The sequence below is a fragment of the Panthera pardus genome, unplaced genomic scaffold, assembly GCF_024362965.1.
Source record: "Panthera pardus isolate Hobbes unplaced genomic scaffold, ASM2436296v1 HiC_scaffold_19, whole genome shotgun sequence".
NCBI lineage: Eukaryota > Metazoa > Chordata > Mammalia > Carnivora > Felidae > Panthera > Panthera pardus.
This window is the reverse complement of record NW_026526754.1, coordinates 15647744-15671410: the sequence shown is the minus strand read 5'-3', so window position 1 is coordinate 15671410 and position 23667 is coordinate 15647744. Positions and strand designations below refer to the sequence as shown.

General features: G+C 50.1%; 2 protein-coding genes across 4 annotated transcripts; both read right to left on the bottom strand.

Annotated features, from left to right (window-relative positions):
* Positions 1-1078: 1078 nt before the first annotated feature.
* SYCE1L (synaptonemal complex central element protein 1 like) lies at positions 1079-14034 on the bottom strand. 3 transcript variants are annotated; one of them, XM_019413120.2, is made up of 12 exons: positions 13927-14034; positions 7402-7464; positions 5655-5714; positions 5392-5466; positions 4778-4825; positions 4450-4504; positions 3193-3276; positions 2873-2936; positions 1939-2008; positions 1762-1849; positions 1413-1497; positions 1079-1213 (listed from the first exon to the last, which is right to left on the bottom strand). In XM_019413120.2, exons 1-12 carry the CDS (start codon positions 13994-13996, stop codon positions 1100-1102), a joined length of 876 nt encoding a protein of 291 aa, XP_019268665.2. In that variant the 5' UTR covers positions 13997-14034; the 3' UTR covers positions 1079-1099. The 3 variants fall into 3 exon arrangements, with proteins under 3 accessions (XP_019268665.2, XP_019268666.2, XP_053762661.1); XM_019413121.2 differs by lacking the exon at positions 3193-3276; XM_053906686.1 differs by lacking the exon at positions 7402-7464 and having other exon boundaries at positions 13927-14029.
* On the bottom strand, positions 11858-22262 carry MON1B (MON1 homolog B, secretory trafficking associated). Its single transcript, XM_019413119.2, has 6 exons — positions 21940-22262; positions 21567-21724; positions 19256-19585; positions 17920-18739; positions 17425-17572; positions 11858-15305 (listed from the first exon to the last, which is right to left on the bottom strand). Exons 2-6 carry the CDS (start codon positions 21712-21714, stop codon positions 15096-15098), a joined length of 1656 nt encoding a protein of 551 aa, XP_019268664.2. The 5' UTR covers positions 21715-21724; positions 21940-22262; the 3' UTR covers positions 11858-15095.
* Positions 22263-23667: the final 1405 nt, after the last annotated feature.

Genomic DNA, 23667 nt, shown 5'->3' with positions numbered 1-23667 from the left:
CATTTTGTAATCTACACGGTGGGCAGTGGGGCAGGTGATCAGGGGCAGGCCAGTAGTCAGCTGGGCCTGGTAGAAGCCATGGAACAGGGATTAAAGCTTTCTGTGGCCTCATCTGTGCTATAATAACAATGGCGAGACTGAATATTTATTATGGGCTTACTGTTTACATTCACTGACTCAATTTTCTTCATCTCTAGATTGGGAATGATAAGAATAGTGATGAGAATAATAAACAGTAGGTACAATTTATTGAGTATTTATTGCATAAAAATCCCTGTTCTAAGAGATATACACACCTTGGTGTTCCTCATCTCTAGCCTGGGAATAACAGTAAGTTGATGTGAACCGTTTAGTAAGCACTTAATAGATTACAAGCCCCTGTTCTGATTTAAAACCAGGGCCTCCAATAGTGCCTGGCACACAGCAACCAGCACCTGCATTTCATGAATACATGTTTGGTAAATGACAGGACCCTGGCGCAAGACACCTTTTGAATTTTAATTTTTTTTAATTCATTTTATTTTTTTTTTTGAAAGGGGGAAGGGGCTGAGGGCAGAGGAAGAGAGACAATCTTAAGCAGGATCCATACTCAGAACAGAGTCGCACCAGGGCCTCGATCCCACCACCCTGGGATCATGACCCAACCAAAATCCAAGAGTCAGATGCCCAACCCACTGAGCCACCCAGGCGCCCCAACAAGACACCTTTTGGAACAGGGTCCCCCACGCCAGCCTCCAAGGGAGCTGACATACTTAACCGACTTGCTGTTGTAGAGACCTGGGGGAAGCCCCCCAAGCCCCCCCCCCCCCCCCCCACGTGAGGACACAGCAGGACAAAGGTCCTGAGATGAAAAAGTACTTGGAGAGGGTGCAGCAGCAGCTGGCTGGAACTGCCCGGGTGAGGGGGGCAGGGAAGGGGCCCAAGGTCAGTGGCGTCTGTGGGGGATGCAGGGGCTGTTGGGAGGCTGGGATTTACTAGGAGACATACAGGACCTTATATGGGTGTTTAACACGTTCCCTTTAGCCCCTGTTGGTAAAACAGTTAGGAATTGGAGAACAGACTGAAGCTGGAGGTGGAGGACGGTCCGAAAACCTCGCCTTTATTTCCGGTCGCCTTCGAAGGAGGGGCGTGGGGGGAGGGGGCGGGGCGGGTCCTCTGGGTCTGGGGGCGGCTCCAGGTCCTCGCTGCGGGCGCTGGGGCGCTCGGGGCCGGCCTGCGGGAGCCACGAGTCAGGCTGCGGGCCCCGGCTCCCGAGGGCGCTGGCCTCCGGGCACGCGGGCGGGCGGCTGCCTTTACCCTGTCCCTCACGTCCTCCGCCGGGACGCCCTGCTCCCCACGGACGCTGACTCCCAGGGACTCCGAGGGCAGCCCCGCCGTCTCTGCCCCCTCGCCGCCATCGCCGGGCTCCCTACCTCTCCTTTGCAGGCCGCGTCCTTTGGGGGGCAACGGTTTGGGGCAGTCTCCTGCCCCTCGAGTATCTCCACCTCCGCCGGCAGCCTGGAGAGCAGGGGGGGCGGAGAGAGGAAGAAGAGAACGAGAGTGGGGCGGCAAGGGGAGGAAGCCACCGAGATCCCGACAGAGACCGCAGACGCAGAGCAGCCGAGGCGCGAGCGGCGGGGGTGCAAGGAGCGCGGCACCCCGTAAGTCCCGCCAGCCCGCCCCGGGGTCGGCTGGAGGCTGTGCCGGAGCGAGGGGGGAACGTTAGCCCATTCCCCTCCTCCTGGTTCCTTCCCCTTCACCCCAGGGCCCCTGCCCTCTCACCCGTCGTTCACCATCCGGGCGCTCCCGACCTCGGGTGGCGAGCGCAGCCTCCGCTCCACCTCCCGCAGCTTGTCCCGGGCCAGTTTCTCTGCGGGTGGGCGGGGGGTCACGGGCGGGGCCGGGAGCTCCGGCGGACTCGGCCCCGCCCCTCGCCCCGCCCCCTGCTCGGCGTACAACCTTCAGTGAGCAGCTGCTCCTTGCTGCTCTGCAGGGCACGTATCTCCCAGGTCAATCGCTGCTTCAACATCTGCGAGAGAGGGGACCTGTCCGTCTGTCTGTCCTCTCAGCAAGTCCTTACCCGAATTAGGTCATTCATTCATTCATTCATTCAACGATTTAACTCCATGTGCAGTTCCTGCTGTGGTTGGTGGTGGTGAGACACATTTCTTCTCCAGAAGCTCCCTATATCCCCGTGCACCTCTCAAATCTCTTCTCTCCCCACCCCACCCCCACCCCACCCTTTGCTCTTCTTCAAATACCCAAGACGCGCGTCAGCCTCAGGGCCTTTGCATTGCCTTTCCTTCTTCCAGGAGCATTTGCACCACGATACCTGAATGTTTTCCTCCCTTACTTTATGTCTGCATTCAGATGTCACCTGCTTAGAGACGCCTTCCCCACTGCCATTACATGATCTATCTACTTATTTTTTTGTTTGGAGTCTGAGTATGCCCCCCTCCACCCCCCAACCATCCTGGGGACAACAAATCCTTGACCCCTTTGGCTCCTTACTGTCTCCTCCTGCTTGGAATGTTGCTGGATGCATCCAGCAACATTAATTGAATGAAGGGATGATCAAACCATGGCTTTTTCAGGGTTCCCATTTGCCACTGCAAGGGGAGCGAACTCTAGGTGAGCAGGAAGTAAGCAGAATGCTCGGCAAAGGCTACTGCAACAGGCCGGGCCATAGATGCTAGACGTGGCAATGCGGGATGGTAAGAGGTGACTAGACTTAAGGTAAAAGCGGAAGGGCTGACTAGGTGGGTAAGAGGAAGGAGACAAAGACTATCCCATGGAGTTGGGGCTGAGCAGTGGGTGGGCACCGAGCCAGCCTGTGGGGACACAGAAGCCAGGAGAGGAAGGGCTTTGGTTGGAGGCAATGAGGATGGCTCACGTGCAATTCCCAGAGGTCCTTGTGCTGGCTCATCAAATTCTCCAGCTGTTCTTCAACCTGAATCCTAGGGGCCAAGACCCAGGAATGAGAGAGCACATGCTAGACTGACACTGAGACGGACACCCTGCCTGGCCCAGTCTGGGGATTCCTTTGGGGGACCCTTGGATCTCTGCCTGGTGCTCCCTCTACTAGGAGCCCCTTTATGGGCTTTCTTCTCCAAGCCTTGTTTCCAACAGCTCCTCTTCCAACAAACTCTCCCTGATGCAAGCCCCACTCCCATGCCCAGCCATTGCCACATCAGGCTGTAGATGTGGGGTTACCCCAGCTTCCTCTGCCTGCAACTCTCTGTAACCTGACAGTTATGGACAGAAGTTTGCTCTGTGCACTCCTGCAACATGTTCTTCCTGGAAGGAGAAAGACAGCTCTTAGTCATAGTCTCTAAATAAGCCTCCATTTCCTTCAGCAAGGTTGGGGGGTGGGGTGGTCTGTTCATAACCTTCATCATTCTCCTTTCTTCTGTGACACAATGGGCAGCATTATGGGCTTCTGAGATGATCACCCTGTTCATCCTGTCCCTCATCAAACCATGCCTTCCCAAGAAACTTCCGTGAGGGGTACAGTAGTTTGGCTTAATAGATTGTAAAGTCCTGACCTGAATTCTGGATCTGCTATTCTACTGGGACCCTGGACAAGCTACTCGACCAGTCTGGGTCTCAGTTTCCTCATATGTAAAATGGTGGTAGTGGTGGGAAGGTGACAGTAGCCCTTAACTCCTGTCCTTGTCATTGTGAGGATTAGGTAGAAAAACGAACATAAACTGATACGTGTGGTGTGGTTAAGCATACATCCACTTTATCACCGGGTTTTCCTACACTGTTAAAATCATGGTCCGCCAGGGTGTGAGACATCTGGTCACAAGAAAGGAAAGGTTCAAAGGACGGAGGTGGATAGAGAGATGGTTGGATGGGCAATAACTGGATGGGCGGGTGACTGGCGGAAGAGAGGATAGCTGGCTGGACAAATGAAGTGTGGAGGGATGGTGGCTGGACAGAGAAATAAAGGAAGAATTGCTAGAAGGATGGATAGATGTCTGGATGGATGGTTGGGGGAAGAAATAAACAGCTAGATGAATGGGTGATTGGAAAGACGGAGTGAGGGTGAATGGGTGGTTGGATGGAAGACATAATGGTTGGCTGGATGGCTGGCTGGAAAAGGACTGCATAGATGTGTAGATGAATGGATGGGTGGGTGGGTGAATGGGTGACTGGGGGGCCTAAATGGGCAGATAGATAGACAATTGAATGGATGGTGGGAGAGCTGGATAACCAAGAGAAGATTCAGAATAACACCAGTGGGTGAAATTTATTTAATAAAGAAACTAGCAATGAACGTTTAAATGAGTGAGTTAATCTCAACACTATTATCTGATATCAAAGATGAGAGAGAGTCTCAAGTCTAGCTACTCTGCAGAAAGGAAAAATGAGAAGTGTGTGTCCAAGGTATATATTCCCTAGCTCTTGCCCCATCCTCCTTCAGGTTGGGAACAAAGTAGGGAAGAGTTGGGCAGGACCTCTTACCTCTGAGCTCCACTTTCCTTCCTCTCGCAGTGCAGCTGGAGGATCCCCAGTGCCTCTGTGGGGAGAGGAACCAAGGGAGCCCTGTGTGAGCTCTTGGGGAATCAGGGATGGGAGGACGTCATGGGCCCCACATTATTTCACACATCGGAGGGCACTCAGAGGCCCTTAGTGTTTACTTCGAGTCAGGTGGCCGCCAAGGGACAGATGTGAGCAGAGAGGGAAGCCCCCTGACTCGGGTGTCAGTGGGATTCCTCTAGCTATTCTGGGAACGGTGGGCTTTTGTGGGTAGAATGGGGTAGAACAGTGAAGACAGAGAGCTGATAAATACCTTGCTTTTTGCTCAAGACCTCCTCTAGGTGAACTTTCTCTCCATTCACTGGAAAACACAGTGACACTTTGAGCCTCCAGGGGCCACACCCCGTGCCCCCACTGCCACTTCGCGCACAAGGCATACCAAGGTTGCCGAAGGTAAGGTACAGTGCCAGGGCAGGGGGGGCGGTATCTTCTTGCCACCTGCACCCATCTCCTACTGGGGGGGGGCATCCTGATCCAGTTTCTCCCCCTCAGTGTCCACATTCTCTGCAAATGCCAAAGGAGTGAAGACTGCAGAATGCACAGGGTTTAGGCCAATGGGATAGATGACTAGAAATAAATCTGTTATGTCAAGTGGAAATAAAGGCTGTGAAGAAACAAGTCAAGCAGGAAAGTGACAGTGACAGACAGAAGCTGCCATTCTATATTCCGATGGGGCATTGAGGTCGACCTGTTAGAATGAAGCTTGGGCTGACAGCAGAAAGGTGATGAGACAACAAAAGGCAATCTGGATTATAGGGATAAGAGCACTGCAGGTGGAGGGAACAGTCCATGCAAAGACCTTGAGGCATGCAGAGAACATCAGCAGTGCTCCTAAGATCTCTGGGTCCCTCTCTTAGTGCCACTTACAGGAGTCCAGTTCCCTGTGCAGGCTCTCCCAGAGAGCTTGGGCCTCTACCATTTCCTCACTGGATTTCTTCTTTGCTAGGCCAAAAAAGAGAAGACACTGTGTGAGTGCAGCCTCTACCTCTGCTATTCTCTTGCACACTGAGACTCTGCACACTCATCTTTAAGGAAGCCAGAGGTGCCTGGATTTTAGAGCTGAGGAAGTGGAGGCACTCCAAGTCGAGGTTCTTCCTGGCCAGCTAGGAAGCCTAGGTCCTGGCGTTTACCTTGCTGAAACTCATTAATCCGGTTAATCAGGTCTTCAATCTGTGGCTCCAGACTTCCCTCTGCAGAACGAAAGGAAGACTGAGCCAGAGAAGATAGACGCCTGGCTGTCTAAGGCAGATGGAGGTGGGTGGGTTGTTGGCACAGTGTCTCTGCTACTAGCAGTCAAAACGATTTTATTGAGCGCCTGCTACACGTTGGGTTCTGTGAGAGGCCCTTGCAGGGTGTGCATCCTGCATGGGAAAAATGGACATTGAATGGAGATACAGGCTATTAATGTGGGCGACAGTAACTGCGGTGGATGGAACAAAGTGAAGCAAGGGGTTGAAGAGGGAAAGGGTAGAGGGTGCTTCTTGATATAGAGGTGAGGGAAGGGAGCCCTGCCCACTCCATGGCGTGGGAGCATGGAAAAGGGAACCATGCCAGGCAGAGGGACAAGGGCAAAGCCCCAGCGGTGGGAGCGAGTGAGGCAGATGCCCAAGTAATGGCTAAGGGCCTGGTGTGGCTGGTGTGAGTCTAGCGAGCAAGTCAAAAGCACCAGGAGGCAAGGTGGGGCAAGTGTGATGGCAGATCACTCAGGGCCTCCTGGGGCATGCTGGAGGCTTCTGGATGTAATTGTGAGTGTGGTGGGAGTGTGGAGATCTCCCACCTGCTCCACCCTGTTGAAAGCCTGGCAGTCACTTCTGTCCATCTGACTGTGGTCTTGGCCACATTTGAGAAATGAGAAAAATGCTTTCCTCTGTGGATAGCAACTTTAAGGTTCTCCCGTGACAGGGAGATCATTCTCTCTTTAGGGAACCATCTCTAACTTCTCAGTCCCAATTTCAGGGCTCTGTATGGAAAAGACTTCCTCCTCAGCCCTCTCTGACTTCAGTCAGCTGCACAGAATTGGGGCAAAAGCTTCCCACCCCTTGCTGGATCTCACTACCAACCCCTGAGAATCTGGAGTTCTGGAGTTAATAAACTCAAGCCCTTGATTTTCCCAGGCCACCAACTCCATCCCCTGAGACTTCCAGGAGCCTGGATGCTCTCCAAGGTGCTGATTAAATAACAAATTCCTGAGGGTCTTCGCTTTACTGGAGAGGGTCACCAACACCCTGTATTTCCAGTCCCGTAAGTTCTCTACCTAATTTTAGCCTAGGCAGCAACGCCGATGCACTTCTGCAGGTGGCCATGGGGGTTGGGGGGACAGTGTGAGGGCAGGAGGAAGAAGTGATTCTCTTTTATTTGGAACAGACCAAACAGACCGATGGATCACAGTATTTAAGTTGCAGATGGGCTGGGGTGGGGGTCAAACCTCAAACGTGGCCAGTACCCTGCCCCAGCCCAGATGTAGGCTGGCTCCTGGGCCCCCTCAACAATGGAAGCAAGGTACAGTCATTTGCATTGCCATTTGCCATCGTGTATTAAAAGGGAGGACAAAGAATACACACCCATGAATGCATTTTGTTTAATCTCTGGAAAGATACCTAAGAATTTAAAAATAGTTGCTGCGAGCCCTTGGGTCAGGGACACGGGTGGCTGGTGTTTGTGTGTGCGTTGATGTGTGTAAGAGAGGAAGCTTTTCCATCCTCTTAAACTTCTTGAATTTTGAAGCTATATTTTTAGTTCAAAGAATTAAGTTGTGCAAGAGGGAGAATGTGCAGTGGGATAATTTCTCAAGGTTGTGAGTTGAGGGGTCTGGGTTTGAACCGCATCTGCCTGCCTCAAAACCCCAGGCTGAGCCTCAGACACAAAGACATGCATGACCTTTGTGCAGCTTTTTCACCATTGCCAGCAAGTCTTCAGGCACCTTCAAAGGCTTGGTCTGCCCTGTGGAGATGAAAACCACAATTTCAGGAGGGAGGGAAGGTCCAGGCCTTCTGGGAAGGGACGAAGGAAGGCGTAGACACCCTTGACCTGGAACCGAGGACAGGCTGAGGGGCTTCCAGACAGAGCAGGCTCCTGCAAGAGCCCGTCCCTTGTCCCTGAGGTTTACGATGTGTGTTGGATGAATCAGGACTCCTCGTGTTCAGCTACTCCCAAGAGGTCAAAGGACACCACAGGCATCTCCTTAATGAAATGAAACGCGGGGGTGAGAGAAGGAGGGGATGCATTTTTGTTGCTGCTGCTGTTTAGAATCAGTATGAAGTTCAAACTGATGCAGTAGGACAGAAAGATTTCAGATAATTTTTTTTTTAAAAAAATCATTATAGGCCACAAGCTGCAAATTCTTAAAGAATCAATGGGTCTGGGGTGCCTCAGTCAGTTAAGTGCCCGACTTCAGCTCAGGTCATGATCTCATGGTTCATGAGTTCAAGCCCTGAGTCGGGCTCTGTACTGACAGCTCAGAGCCTGCTTCAGATCCTCTGTCTCTGTCTCTCTCTTTCTCTGCCCCACCCCTGACCTCTCTCTCTCTCAACAATAAATAAATATACTCCTCTAACATCTGACTACCTATATTATAATATGAAAAAATTTTAAAGTAATGAAAAAAATTTTTTAAAGAATCAGTAGGTCCAGGATATGGTCATCAATGACTAGCATCAAAAGAAGACAACCAGGTATTATGAGCCTCCTCATGGAAGATCACAACACCACTTATGAAGGATACTCGCCAAAACAAAACAAAACAAAACAACAGGAATCTTACCAGGTTTCTATACCTAAATACTAATTCGGAAGAAATAAGAGGGGCAGGGAAACATGTTAAATGATACCATGGGGATGCAATCAGTGTCATCCAGATGCTGGAAAACTCCAGAGGACAATTTGGTTTCTTCAACAAATACACGGCAAAGAAGAAAAAAAAAAAAAAAAAAAAAAAAAAAAAGAGGGAGAGGAAACTCTATTGATCTTAAGAGACTTGACCCAAGTATCATTCATTGGAATTTTAATTGTATCCAATTGTATCCAATGTATTTGGATCTTGACTCAAAAACAATTTTCACCACTTATACTTCTATATGTATTTAACACCAGCCTGTGTCACTTTTAAAATTATAACAGGGGCACCTGGGTGGCTTAGTCAATTAAGCGTCCAACTCTGGATTTCGGCTCAGGTCACGACCTCACGGTTTGTGAGACTGAGCCCTGCATTGGCTGTGCGCTGACAGCGTGGTGCCTGATAAAGAGTCTCTCTCTCCTTCTCTCTCTCTGCTCATTCCCTGTTCGTGCTCTCTTTCTTTCAAAATAAATAAGTAAACTTAAAAAAAAAAAAAAAAAGTTATAACAACAACAACAACAAAAAAGCCACAGGAAAAATTTCAACATCTTCAACTCTTGAAATCAATGATAAAAGGTCAAATCCCAGTGACCCACTCCTCTCTGAGGAACACTGGGCAGAGAAAATGAAAGGCCGCTAGAAAAACACATATGATAGCCACAGGATAAAGGAAGAGATACTTACTCACAGTAACATACAGGGAAAAGTCCCTCCTAAGACCCTAAGCTTCTCACTTCCCCTTCAGAGAGACCACTAGTGTTACAAGCTCTTTGTTGTGTAGTTGGAGATAATTCAATTCATATATGAGCACAAGCCCACTCTTTCTTTTTTTTTTTTTTTTTTTTTCAACGTTTTTTTTTATTTATTTTTGGGACAGAGAGAGACAGAGCATGAACGGGGGAGGGGCAGAGAGAGAGGGAGACACAGAATCGGAAATAGGCTCCAGGCTCCGAGCCATCAGCCCAGAGCCCGAAGCGGGGCTCGAACTCACGGACCGCGAGATCGTGACCTGGCTGAAGTCGGACGCTTAACCGACTGCGCCACCCAGGCGCCCCAAGCCCACTCTTTCTATACAAGTAGTGTTGCCTCATGAATGGTCCACGTCTTGTATTTTTCATTTGACAAGGTATACTGGTGATCTTTTTTATTCTTTTTAGTGGCTTCATAGTGATTCACTGAATGGATATACCATAATTTAAGAGAAGCCCCCTTACTGATGGGTATTCAGGATGTTTCCCTTTTTGTTGTTATAAACAATACCACAGTGACCCTCTGTATTGGTTTTCTTGGGCTGCCGTAACAAAGCACCACAAAATGGGTCTTCCCTTGGGGTCTTCCTTTTTTGTGTGTGTCTTTACCTGGCATTCGTGTATTTCTGTATGTGCAAATTTCCCTCTTCTACTATCTAGTATGACTTTATCTTAACTAGTTATATCTACAAAGACCCTATTTCCAAATAAGGTCACATTTTTAGGTTCTGGTAGACATAAATTTGGGGGAGGGGCACAATTCAACCAGAAAACCATCCCCATACATTCTTTTTTGTGCAGGTATGGGAATATATTTACTGGATAAATTCCTACTAGGCTACCTGCTGGATTAAAGGGCATGTGTGTTACTAAATTTGATGTGTATTATGAAATTGCTCTCCACTTGTTTCAAGCAGGTCCACAAAAGACTCCTTCCCCGTAATCTTAGCAGCCAAATACATTTTCAAACTTTTTAATGTTTGCCAAAATGATAGGCAAAACCAGTCTTACATTTCAAGCTTTTTAGTAGTAAATATTAAAAAATTAGTCAAACCCTCCAGATCAGAAATTCCATTATCTAGGAATCTATCTTAAGAAAATAAACGATGGTGGGCAAATTGTTCATTGTTTCTAATCTTAAAAAACTGAAGCAACCTAAAGATATCTTAGTTAACTACAGCACATTCGTAGGATGAAATCTTTTGTAGCCATTAGAAATCATGTTTTAAATCAGGGCTTCTTTCTTAACCTAGGCTTATTAAATTTTGTTAAAATATTTGGTGGTTGGGGTACCTGGGTGACTCAGTCAGTTGAGCATCCAACTTCAGCTCAGGACATGATCTCGTGGTCTGTGAGTTTGAGCCCCGCGTCGGGCTCTGTGCTGCAGCTCAGAGCCTGGAGCCTGCCTCACATTCTGTGTCTCCCTCTCTCTCTGCCCCTCCCCTGCTCATGCTCTGTCTCTCTCTGCCAAAAATAAATAAACATTTAAAAAAAGTAAATAAAAATTTAAAAAATGTTTGGGGTGATATGTTCACCTTCTGTACATCTTTCTGTCTTGTCTGAAATCCTTTACAAATTAGCATGCATTAATTTAATTTTGCTTTTGAATTTTTCAGCACTTAATAAGCTAATGTAGAAAAACCTGGACAGGGGCGCCTGGGTGGCTCAGTCGGTTGGGCAGCCGACCTCAGCTCAGGTCATGATCTCGCGGTCCGTGAGTTTGAGCCCCGCGTCGGGCTCTGGGCTGACAGCTCAGAGGCTGGAGCCTGTTTCGGATTCTGTGTCTCCCTCTCTCTGACCCTCCCCCATTCATGCTCTGTCTCTCTCTGTCTCAAAAATAAATAAACGTTAAAAAAAAAAAGAAAAAGAAAAACCTGGACCAAAAGTAAAAGCTTCCTCTCATGAACAGCCCCTTCATCAAGTTACTCCCCTTCCCAGAGGTAACTACTGCCTTTGAACACACTCAGACCTTTTAGTAAAATGTATTTCATGTATTGCTTTAATTTTTACTTTCTTACCCCCCAAAACATTCGGACACTACAGAAATTGGTGAAGTTAAAAAGACACTTTTCCTTCTCACCTTAGCCCTAAAGCTTACTGCCTTTCTCTGATATAATCAGTAATACCAGGTTGGTATGTCTCTGCTTGAGATTCTTAAATTTTTATAATATTCAATATTTGGAAGTGAAACAAAAATTAAAGCTACTTTATTAACAAGGGGAAGTAGTTCTAATTATTTGCTTTCTTTTTAGTGTTCCACACGAAGATTTCCAAACGCACACAAAAGTAGAGAGGACACCATGATGATACTTTTTGATTTTTGCGTTGCTGAGATCTGACAGCTATTAATATTCATTCGTATTTGCTTCAGCTACGTTTTTCCTGTGCTGAGGTATGTTCAAGAAAGCCCTATGCTTCCTGACATTTCATCCCTGGATATTTCATGAAGAGTCTCAGCTACTTAAGGGATTTTCACTAGATGACTCCAAACCTTTAACCACACCAACAAGAGTAACAGTCATCATGTAATACCATCCAGTGCCCAGATAACGTGATTTCTCGATTGTCTCCGTACATTTTACAGCCGGCTTTTGTAACCATTTCTGCCAAAGCTCTGTCTGTATTTTTCCTCCCCACTTCATTTCTAGTCCTAGTCATCGTGAGTTATCAGCAAAATTTTTAAATAATCAGACTAACGTCCTGATAAAAATTTTTAGGAGTGTATATTATAAAACAGCCTGTACAGCAGGAGTCCCTTTTAACATTTTATTTTGAAATAATTTCAGATGTACATAAAAGTGGTAGAAAAAGGCCCCAATGCTCTTATCTGCCTTGGTATCAGATTTCCCAGTTGTGAGCATTTCTGTAACACAAATTGCAGGCACCATGGCCCATTATTCCTTACTATTCCAGTGTATATTTCCTATACCCAAGGGGACTCTACTAGGTAACCACAGTATAACCATCAAAACTGGGATGTTAACAGTGCTCAAGGTCAGTATATGATCCTCCGATGCCATTCAAAAATTTCCCTATTTCTCTTATATTTTAAAATTATAGAATACATTTTCCTGAAAGAAAAATAAAAGAGAAAAAAAACATCACAAAATACCTCCACCTCTGTGCACTCCTAAAAACCTACGTCCCTTGTTGAGGGTCATTAGTTAGGCCTTTAGCTTCAGACGCTGTTCTGTGCGACATACATATGGCTCTAGTTGACGTGGCCCTCTGGTTTTTTTAAATCCCAATTTGCTTTCCTCTCATAAAACTATGATCACCTTTGGAGCTCCTTCTGTGTCAACAAACCATGAGCTTACGCTTTTAAAACCCATTGTTAAGTATCTTAAATGAGATTGGATTTTTCCCCCTACTGCTTAAAATAATATCCGCCACACAAGCATTCCACGATATGCATGGACAGATCTAAATCCAGCCATTTCCCTGATTGCTCCTTGTGTTGTACTTCCATCCGCAACACTCCAGTGATCCTTTGTGGTCCACACATCTGCATACTCTCTGATTACTGAGCACGGTGACTAAAGATACGGAATAGCATTTTAGATGCTAAACATATACTTCCAAACTGCTTCTAGCAAAGTCTTTAGTGGTCAGTTCTCTGAGTGAGGCAAGAGACAGGCTGTTTCCCCACAGAGTAATCAATACTAGATTTAAAGCCTCTCTTTTTAAAGCCATTTTCAATGGGCTAGAAAATGATAACTTGGATATGCTTTTCAATTTTCTCTGTTGCTGGTGAAGTTAATCCTAACTTCAATTGTGACTAATTTGAAAGCTTGAAACTAAAATAGTTTTCAGCACAGTTGTTACTATCACAAGTGCTATAGTAACTGCTCAATACATGAGGTCTATTTGCAGCTTTCTCATTTCTGTCTGTTCTTTGCTTAAAGCTGGCCCTCCACATGTAGCCCTTATTTAAGAAAGCTCTTCCCGGTAAAGTTATTAGTTATCCATACAATACAAAAAAGAAAATTACTGAGTACCTACTATATACCAAGCAGGCCTTGTTTTAGGTGCTGGAGAAATAACAATCGTAACTATTGACGATGCCTATCGTCCAGATAGATCTGGAAAGATGCAATCCAACATGTTATTAATATAACGGTTTAAAGAGTGCGCAGGAAGGGGGACAGGGATAGATCAGAGGAGGGCAGAGTCGACATTTGAAACCAGAGTGATGGGTACATGGGCCTTCACCATGTTATTTGCTGTAGTCGTGCACATTCCGAAAATGTCTGTAACGAAAAAATGTTAGGGGGAGAGCGGCGGCTCACCGTCTTGGGGGAGATTTTCTTCTTCTGGCTACACTGTGATTTCTAGTGATCTCTAGGGCAATTTTTCCCCTCTCACTAGGGTGTGGGGTGTCATTACTGACAAAATGCTGTGGAGAAAAGCTGTCCATGGGAGAGGCCATTCTCCATTAAGACCCAAGAGTCCACGCGAAATGTGACGTGGGCTGGGTGTGAAAGGACACTGGGGAATTACTGGGGATTTTCTTCGGTGTGGCGGCAGCAGGGTGATTCTTGTGACAACATCCACCTCCGTGTTTTGTGTGAAGGGATGCATACCGAAATATACAGGCTGTTGTTTCTTCCAAACATTTAAGTCAACATACCCAACGAAGTTGACAGGAGTTAATCTAGATTGAGAATAGTCAGTTGTCTCCCCTTTGATGAAGGGTTTTTTTTTATAAAAAGCTTAAATTTTCACGTTTTTAGTACCGCTACTAATATTTCGTTATTGTTACGGGACAAAGCCTCCCTCCCTTCTGACCCGACTGCGGAGACGCCTGCTCGCCCTCCCTACCTTCAGCCTCCTCGGTCTCCTCCACAACTTCCGGCGGCTCCATTGCCAAAGGCTCTAACTTCCCCGCCATTTTCCTACGCGCGGGAGGTTGCGCTTGCGTGCGCCTCGGATGACGATTGGTTAAAACACAAAAACAAAAAAACACCCACCTATGCGAGGGCTACAGGCTCTGCGGCGCGCATGCGTGTAGTGCGTGTCCGCTCGCCAGTTGACCCGGGCGGAGGAGCAATGAGGCTTCAGCTGTAGCCAAGCGCGGACCGGGGCCCCTCATTGACAGCGCGCATGCGTCTACCCTGAGGCCCGCCAACTCCGGGGGAGGCAAAACAGGAGCACAACTGGGTCTTGGTTCGGTTGAGGAATGAGTGCTGTGCACACACATACAAACTCTAGGGAGGGCTTTCCCTCTCTAGGTTGCTGTGCAGGTTGTGAGTCTGGGACACATACACGTGTGCTGTGCGGTGGTACACAGGAGGTCGAGACCCCTGTCGTTTACAGATCCTCACGTGACAGCCTACGCGACGTTTCCTCCTTTTCATAGAGGAGTACAACGAGCCTCGGAAGCCGAGGGCACCTCCTGCGTAAAAAGTCTGGATCTCGGCCATGTGCGAAGTCAGGTGCTCTGCCTGGGTTACAGAGCCAGGTAGGCCCTGGAGGCCACCTTCTCACTACTAGCAGCAGCAGCTACATTGATGGGGGCCACTTTTGACAGGGTAAAGTAGGTGAAGGGCAAAGGAATGTCCTCTTGGGAACCGGTTTTAGGCCTTTTATGTACAGTTTTTTTTTTTTTTCTTTAAAATATCCCCAGGCTGGCTCCAGCCATAGGCTGGCACCGCATTCCCAATTCCAGAGCCCCTGCGGGCCCCCCATGGGGACCCTGGCCAGCCCTGGACACTCAGGGCTGAGAGCCCATCAAGGAGGCCGACTCTTGATGCAGGACAGGGGGTGTGGGGGAGGAGACAGCCCCTAACAGAGGCTGGCACGTCATCCAGGTGGAGGAGGTGAGGCAGAGGGAGAGGGAGGCAGAGGGAGGCCTAAGGATTTGCCCCAGAGGTGGAGGTGCAGGGGGAAGCAGCCTCTCCCCTGCCCCTCCTGCGCCCCATTTCCAGGGTGGAGACAGAAGGTAAAAGCTAAAGGTGGTGGTTCCCAGCGCTGCTCAATCTAGCAGCCTCTCAAGGTCCAGTGAACAAGCCATTATGGGAAGGTTGGTCTGTAGAGGCAGCTGGGGCTGCTGGGGGTGTGGAGTACTTGGGTGGGTAACGAATGAAGAGCCGGTCCTCCTCTTTCTTCACCCAGCGCAGGAGTTTGGTCACTACCAAGATGGCACCAGCCTTTGTCACCAGGGGGCTGAGGCAGGTATAGAGTTCAAATTTGGAAGTCACCTGCAGGTTTGAGAGGGGACAAGAGTCTGTTGAGCCAGAGCTGGTCATGCCCTGTCCCGTCTGCCCCACCCTAGCCCCATGCCTGTCTCCTGTTTGGAAAACACACTTGGCGAAGGCTCCCACCTGGTGCTACCTGGTCACTGGGCTAAAATAGGTAAGCTAATATCATGGCGGGCCAGGGGTTTTCGGTTGGGCCAAGGAATCAGCTGGATCTAGTGGCTTCAATTGGGTAATGCTGGCTGTGTGTGTGTGTGTGTGTGTGTGTGTGTGTGTACTTCCTGGATATCAGTTTGCTCATCTGTGCACCGAGTATAACAACAACAATGCTTAACACTTAACAACTTAACAAGCCTAACACTTACGGAGCAGCTGTTGTAGACAAGCCCCACATTCTCCCTCTAGAAACCCACATGGCCTGCCACCTCCCCCTTAGATGCCGTTTCTTAAGTGAGTCATCTCCTGACAAGCCAATTTAAAATCCTGGGCCTACCATATCTTGATTTTGAAATGCCATTCTCTACGAAAAGGCACAAGGGCTCGTTAGACAAATGGCTCATTCCAGGACAGGCACAGAGAAAGTACATGATGAGCCTGGAACATCTTGTGCCAGAAAATGAGAATGCTTCAACAGTGACGGAGACGTATCAGACACAGGGGCCAGCCTGGCTAAATCAGAGACCGTTTGGGCACCAAAATAAGTGACAGAAAAGTCTTTGAGCCCACAAAGAATTAAAGAAAAATCCCTGAGACCATATTGATAGAAAATTAAAAATTCAACAAATAAATAGGGGGAGGAAAAGTTCTTCCATATAGTAGTAGAATCTCAACCAATAAATGTAGAAGGGATGATGGAGTTCAAAAATCACCACCTGGTAAACACCAAAGTAGTAACTCTTGCAGGCAAGAATCATTAATGGATATTAAAATTGGTGGACGAAAGTATGATAAAAAAACAAGTCTGACATAATCACCACAAGATATTTGCCGGTTATGAAGGAGGCAAAACACTACAGTGGAGAAATCTGGGAGATGTCACCTTAACCAAGTGATCTAAGTTAGCATCAACAGCGGGACAAAGTGATATTGTGGACCTCCTGACAGGATGCAGAGAAGGACACATCACTCACTCGGGGGATATTTTTGCCCAAAACGCAGGATAAAGTATCAGAAAAACCCAAGTTGAGGGACATTCTACAAACTAACTAGCTGGTACCCTTGAGAAGTGCCAACGACATGCAAAACAAACAAGACCACGGAGGGTTTAAACAAGACAATAAGTAAGCCCAGCCTATGATCCTACGCTGGATTCTGGAGCTGTAAAAGGGCGTTAGTGGGACAACTGGTGACATCTAAATGAGGTCTGTGGATGAGATGATGTTGTAGTGATGCTAATTTCCTGATTTTAATAAGCGCCTGTGGTTAACATCTGGGGAAGCTAGGTGAAAGACCTATTTATGGTAATTATTTGTACTGTTTTGCAGCTTCTAAGTCTGAAATTGCTTAAAAATCAAAGTGAAAAAAATGTAAAAGTAAAATAAAATCCTCAGGTGAGAACAATGCCTGACACACAACAGACATACAAGAAGTTATTTAATATATGCGTACTAAATGGCAGAGCCTGGGGGAAGGTGCTATTTCCGACGGGGTCACCTTGACCAAACTCCCTGAATAGCTGACCCTTAATAAACCCACGGGAGGGGAGGCGAGGAGCCCCGGAGACCCCAGGGGAGAACACCCCGGGGGCAGAAGGCACAGCCTGGGACCAACTCTGTCATGTTCAAGAGCGCTGGGGACTCAGAGTGACAGGTGCACTGTGCACACACAGGCAGGGCTAACCGGGAAGCAGGAGGCACACTGATGGCTGTTAATGTGACCTCTTCAGAGTGGAAGACACTGTACAGGTTGTTTACGGGGGAACAGAGAACAGATGGGGCTACTGGAGGGCTGGAGACCCCGCGATCCTCCTGGGTTTCAAAGACACACATGTAGCGTCAGGAACAGTGATGCAGGCCAGGGCACAGCGTGCTCGATGGAGGCTGTTATGGTCGGAGGGGATCCGGTGGGGGAAAAGGAGGCGTGAGGTCGGGAACGAACCCTTTTTGACCCCTAGCCGACTCACCCAGGCCAGCAGCGTCTCCCTCTCGGCCACGTGGTAAATGAGGCGCAGGGGTCTGGAGGAGCTGTGAAGGCGCGCGTGCAGGCGGTGGTACAGGTCCGACAGGCGCTGCCGTTCCTCTTCCCTGCCGTACGGGGCCTCCAGCTCAGGGCTGCGGGGACCGCGGGAGGTAAGGCCAAGGTCAGTCAGAGGCCTCCTTGGCTGGCCCGTCTCCCCTCAGTCTAGGGGATCAATGAAATGAGGCAGCCGAGCCTTCCCCATCGGACTTGGGGTTTCTCAGGGGCTGGATACCCAGCTTCCCCAGCAAACGAGGGATTGATTCCTTGAGCACTAGATTAGAGTAAGGGATTCCTTGAGCCTCCCTCATTACACGGACACCCATTCGGTCCCACCTTTCCAGAGGATGCCCGGCTGCCTCCCGCCTCATGTCCAGCAGAAGAATCTTTTAGTCAAATAAGCCTGCCTGCCCAGCCAACCGCCCATAGGGTCAGGGCCTACCTGGTAAACTGAGGCAGCTGGCGGTGATGGTCGGGGATATCCAGCGGCTTATAGAGGAAGTGGCGGAGGCCGGGTGCCCCCACAGCCTGCACGCTGTAGGCAGGGGCACTGCTTGCTGGGGCACTAGAGAAGCTGGCAGCCTCCCGGAGGGCACGCGTGGCCCCGAGGGTGTGCATGCCCTCTTCCACCAGGCGCCGGCAGGTGGCCATGTCATGGAAGGCCTCAGGGTCGGTGCCCAGCAACAGCAGGCAGACAGGCATGGCATCCAGGCGAGCCACGTAGGCGTAGAAGAAGCCATCGGGGTTGAAGCGGGGCAGGCACACAGGCGCCCATGCCTCTCCTGCCGCAAAGGCCGGCGCCCCCACCCAGTCGAGCAGCAATTGGAGGTCGGCCGGGTCCAGGCGGCACTCGGCCAGCACGGTCCGCTCCTGAGCTGCCGTCACCAGTCGCCCTCCGATCGCCAGCACGGACAGCGCCAGGCCGGGTGCCGTGCAGCGGCGCAGCAGCGCGCCCAGTGCTTCCCGCAGTGGGCGCGCCAGGGGCACGCAGCGCACGGCGCCCAGGAGCAGGGCACCGGGGTCGCGTTCCACACTGTCCAGAAGCCGGTCCAGCGTGCGCTCTGAACCGGCCAGCAGGCGGCGGAGGTCGTAGTTCTGCTTGCGCGCGAAGATGCGGGCCACGCTTGCGCGTGTCAGCGTGCTCACTATCTGTGCGTGCACAGCCAGCAGCTCCCCCCGCAGCTGGGCTGCCGACTGCGGAGTCCTTGACACGGCCACCAGCAGCAGTGGGCCCTGCTGTAGGAACACCAGCTTGTGGTCCTCTAGGGGAGGGAAGGGTGGGGGCGGGGGGGAGAGATGGGTCAGCGGTGACGGGAGGGGATCGGGCGGGGCTCTTCTGCTCTTTGCCTGAACACACACACTGCTGGCCCAAGCTCACGCGGTCATTCCATGGTACACTTGGGCTGGGATAAGGACAACTGGGGGGAGTGTGGGTATTCGCAGAGACACGATGGGTCAAGGAATCAGGTGAGACACACAGCATGGATGACACAGAGCAAGGACTGACACAGAGCCCAGCAAGACACCCAACTCAGCCACAGAGCCCCCGAGGTCACGCTTTCAGATAAATAAGGAAGTTTATCCAGCCAGTGACTCCGACCCGGGCGAGTTAATCACTCAGGACCCAACTGGCCAAACGGACGGACAACAGACAGACGCCTGGCCAGCCATCCACACACACGGACTCACCCCTGGCTGGTGGGCTAGTCCCCCAGGCAGCCGGTGGGCCAGCCAGATTCCCAGTCACCATCCCCCGGTCCACCTCCTCCTTTGCTCACCCGCGTAGATGGCACGGATGGCATCTCCTGCACTCTGCACGAAGGACACGAGGGCTGTCATCACGCCCATGGTCGTGGACAGTGCCTCCACACTGCCGTACCTCGAGTAGATGGGCTTGCCTGCCTCGCTCAGCACAAACACGTGCTTCCGCTTGCTGCGCCAGTCCTCGTCGCTGGGGTCCCCACCCTGGCCCCCAGAGCCACTCTCAGGGCCACCTGTGGGACTATTCTCAGAGACTGCGGGATCCCAGAGCCCACAGGTGCATGATGGGGCCCCTGACTGGGGCAGTGGTGACAGCAGGCTGGGTGGCTGGTCCTTTGTCTCGGATTCTGAAAGAGAACTCCTGGTGGGTCATCTGGCTGTGGACTCCCACTAACTCCAGGTACCCAAGGATTTACCAAATCTCCACCGGCTCCCCAGTGACCCTTGCTGCTGACACAGACCTCCAGGTGTCTCCTCTGCCTCTCAATGACACCCAAGAGATCCCTCTAAAACCCCAACAATCCAATCTCTCATTGTCATTATTGAACTATGTCCCTAGAGACCATTTATTCTTTCAATAACTGCCATTTCCAAGGCTTCAAAGCACCCCAGGGCCTCTGAATGACCATTATTAATATTTCCATCTTCAGTGATTCCCCACTAAAACCTCTGACCCCTCATTTATTCTCCTAGAACCTACTCACCCCTCATTGGCCACCATGACATCTACTAATACCTCTATATTCTCTCATTTAAATCCTTCCCCCTGCCCCACTCCTCCCTAACCTCTTATTTATTCTCATCAATGTTCACTGATCCCTAATGACCTCAATGACTCTTCTGGTCACCCACGTACATCTTTGATGATAACCACTAAATCTCCCAATGACGGCCATGAATATCCACTAACACCCAGATCTTTAAGCCTTCCTTAATCCACTATTTACTCCCACTGCTGTTCACTAACATCCCAGTGACCCCACAATATCACTAATTCCTCCAATGACTGCCCTGTCACACAATCTAAAATATTTTACTCCATGGGTGCTTCATCCCCACCATGACCACCATCGACCTCTACTAACATCTGAGACTTCATATGACCTCCACTGACTCTTCTGACCCTGTTATTCCATTCTCCCTTCACTCCAGTGACTACTATTAATCTCCACCAACACCCGGGACTTCAGTGACCTCCTCTGATTTCCCTGACCTCCCTTTATTTTCACGGATAGCTACTCCCTTCCTCACAATACCCACTATAATATACACTAACACACAGGACAATAATAAGGACTTTCTTCATGACCGTCATTAATAATCACCAATAAAACCCAGGACTTCACTGCCCCCTACTGACTCCCTTGACACTCCTCTCTTTTATTCCAGTCAATACCCATTCATCCCTCAATGACATCCATTATTATCCATTCGTAAGTATGTCTCAACAATTTTCCCATAAAATCCCAGTGACCACATATTCCCTCATTCTCTGGTTGACATTCACTGATCCCCCATGTACCCAGTTACCAATTACCTCCTCCCAGTACCTGCCATTAATTGACAGTAATTCTCAAGTTCTCAAAGACACTACCCCCTACCACCACCATTTATTCTCGGTGATGTCCACTCATCCTTCCTGATGATGCCACTAACATCCACTCATTCCAAAGTGGTCAGTGAACATTGATTCCCCAAAGACTCCCATTGTGTCTCCATCAAATACCTTTACACATCCAGCTGGGTCTTCAAAGACTCTCCTATAGGTCATCTCACTCTCCAAATAAACTCATTGATGTCCACGCCTCCCTACCGATGATCACCATTAACATCCACTAATTTCTGGTTCCTTAAAGACTGCCCCCAACAACTCACCATTGATTCCTCAATGATGAAAACACTGAGTGCCCACTGGTCACCACTGATCCCCTTTCCCACCGCAAGGACTTACATAACACCTTAGCCACCAAAGACACTGACTTCTAAATAGTTTCCCTTCGACTGTACTAACTTTCTTTTGGTCATTCATTGACCTAAACATCCTAAATCCCCATGCCCCTCTGTGACCCCAATCTCTTCTTGATTCATCAAAGACCTGAACTCACACCAAGGCCCCAGGGAACATCCCCTGATACCCACGGATTTCCTTGTCATTCCTCCATGATTTAAATTACACCGTGTGTCCACAATGACCTCCTACTGATCCTGCTATGGTTTAAGCTACTTTCCTGAGTCCCAAAAGACTCTTCGCTGGTCCTCCATTGACCTCCCTCAACAAAGACACTCCGTAGGGATTCCTTCCAAGACCCGAATGAGGGGAAGGCATACCTGTTTCCTCCTGGTCCCCGTCTCCAGGATCCGGTGGGTCTTCGCGAAGCCCTCCACCGTCTCCTGCCACCTCACTGGGAAACCGAGTGTCATCCAAGTCCTCCACGTCCCCAGGGGGTGGGGCAGTAGTGTCACCTCCAGCCTCCATCTGCACATCCCTGTGGGGTAGAAGAATTGAAGGTGACAGGCGGCAAAAGAAAGTTCTTAAAAGCCTCTACTGAGCCTGGCCCCCTTGGACACATTCCTAGTGCTCATTTCCCGTCGGGTTTCAACAGGATGAAACAGTCAAAAACATGCCAAATACGCGCACCCTCCAACATTTTCCAAAAAGGGAGGTCCCACTGGGCCCTAGAAAATAAAGATACATACACACCTGTTTTAACCCCGTATCTCAATTGGCCGGGTACCATCACTTCTCAAGCCGCCGTAGCATCACACTTCCGGGTGCGGCGTCCGTCTTGCCACACTTCCGGGTGCGACGTCGCTCCCAAGACGCTTCCGGTTGAGGCGCCTTATTCGCTCTCCGCCGCGCCGCAGCCCTCTCTCCCGCCGCCTACTGGTGTCCCCTCACCGTTGAGATGACGCGCGCCCCTCCCAGATTTACGTCGCTCCGGTTAGGGACCCGGTGAGCCGCCTATAACCGCACTGGCTGGCCCGGCTGACACAGGCGAGCCGGGCCCGCTTCTCCTACAGAAGGCTGCCGGCGTGAGGGGGGCTCGGCTCACGTCCAGCCAATCCGGAGTCGGAGGGCGGCACTGCCTCCCTCATGGCCCAATCAAGAGAAACCGGCTCTCCTTCAGCGCTTCCGCCGGTACGCTGGCCGCCTATCTCTACCAGTACTGTGCACTGGCTTGAGATTGCACCCGCCCATCTTGACTGACATATCCCCGGGCCCAATCGTAGGCTCAAGCCGATGTCCCTCTTCATTCGAGGACTTTGGCAGCCCCAGCCATGATGGATACTGGTGCCCGACCAATAGTGGTGCTTCGCCAGAACAGAGGCAACTTCACGCTCCCTTATCCACCCGAGAAGGCCAGGGGATGAAGGTGGAGTGGAGTAGTCTGTGCATTGAGGAAATGATTGACGGACAGCCCACCCCCCTTCCAATCGGAGCGCTGTGCGCAGCCTGGCCAACCTATGGGACTTGGCTGCTAAGGCGAGAGGCGGGCTTCTCAGAAGTAGGAAGTATTCGTGGGTCTGTCTGCAGTCAGCCGGGCAAAGGGCTCGGCGGACTCTGGAAATAGGGAAGCGCGAACCCTGGACGTGCTCATGACGAGGGGGGAGTGAGCTTACGAAGGCCACGTGCAGGCTGCCCAGAGCTTGCCCAGACTCACGAAAGGCCAGGCAGACCTCATTTCCGAAAACATCGGTGGGCTGAGCCGCAGGTTTAGGAGTATCCGCCTAAGGGAGGGGCATGGGGGCGTGGCTTTGAAAGGCCGCGGAGCACTGGTTGGTTGAGGAAAATGCCCCTCCGACCTCTGCGTGCCACCATTGGCTGGGCTAGGGGAGGCGAAACGCCTTCGCCTCTGGGGACCCGCCCCCTAGAGGGTGTACACCTGGTTTAGAAAGATTGCCTGAACTGGATTTGTTCTTAACCCGGGCTGGAGCGGTGGGGCAAAGCCCTTGAGGAACCGCGGAGTGAGTTCCTGATCTCCACCTACACTGGGGAATCATAGGAGAAATAGACTTGATCTCTGATCACTTTGTCTTCAGGAGATTGAAGAGTAAACTCTTCCCTGCCTTCCCGACAGGGGTTCCCTGAATTGCGACTTCCTTTCTCTCTGCGTGGTGTGCTTAATTCCAAGCTCCTTGTCATGTTGGCTGAATCACCATCCCCAGGTAAACAAATCAACTCTTCCCACACCCAGATTCCCTCCAAAATACAAGGCATTAAAAAACAGCTCCGGCAAGAGTAGATGGGGTAAGTTCTGGAGTCCGGTGAATCTTGGAGACCATAGTAAGTATCCTGGGCTCACACAAAAACTTTTCAATTCATTGCAGAGGATTAAGGCAACCGAAGGGTATTTGAGTTTATTTATATGGCTGCTAAGGAGAATGAATAATTGTGCTTACATCCAAAGTGTGCATCCCCAGTGAGAAA

Excerpts from the sequence above, each read along its gene's own strand:
- SYCE1L (XM_019413120.2), bottom strand. The coding sequence starts at position 13,996 with ATGGCGGGGAAGTTAGAGCCTTTGGCAATGGAGCCGCCGGAAGTTGTG. Across the intron at positions 7,465-13,926 it reads GGAGACCGAGGAGGCTGAAG|GGCAGACCAAGCCTTTGAAG; the intron begins GTAGGGAGGGCG and ends TCATCTCCACAG. Across the intron at positions 5,467-5,654 it reads GATTAATGAGTTTCAGCAAG|CAAAGAAGAAATCCAGTGAG; the intron begins GTAAACGCCAGG and ends TTTTTGGCCTAG.
- MON1B (XM_019413119.2), bottom strand. The coding sequence starts at position 21,714 with ATGGAGGCTGGAGGTGACACTACTGCCCCACCCCCTGGGGACGTGGAG. Across the intron at positions 19,586-21,566 it reads CGGGGACCAGGAGGAAACAG|AATCCGAGACAAAGGACCAG; the intron begins GTATGCCTTCCC and ends GTTCTCTTTCAG. Across the intron at positions 15,306-17,424 it reads GGGAGACGCTGCTGGCCTGG|GTGACTTCCAAATTTGAACT; the intron begins GTGAGTCGGCTA and ends TCAAACCTGCAG.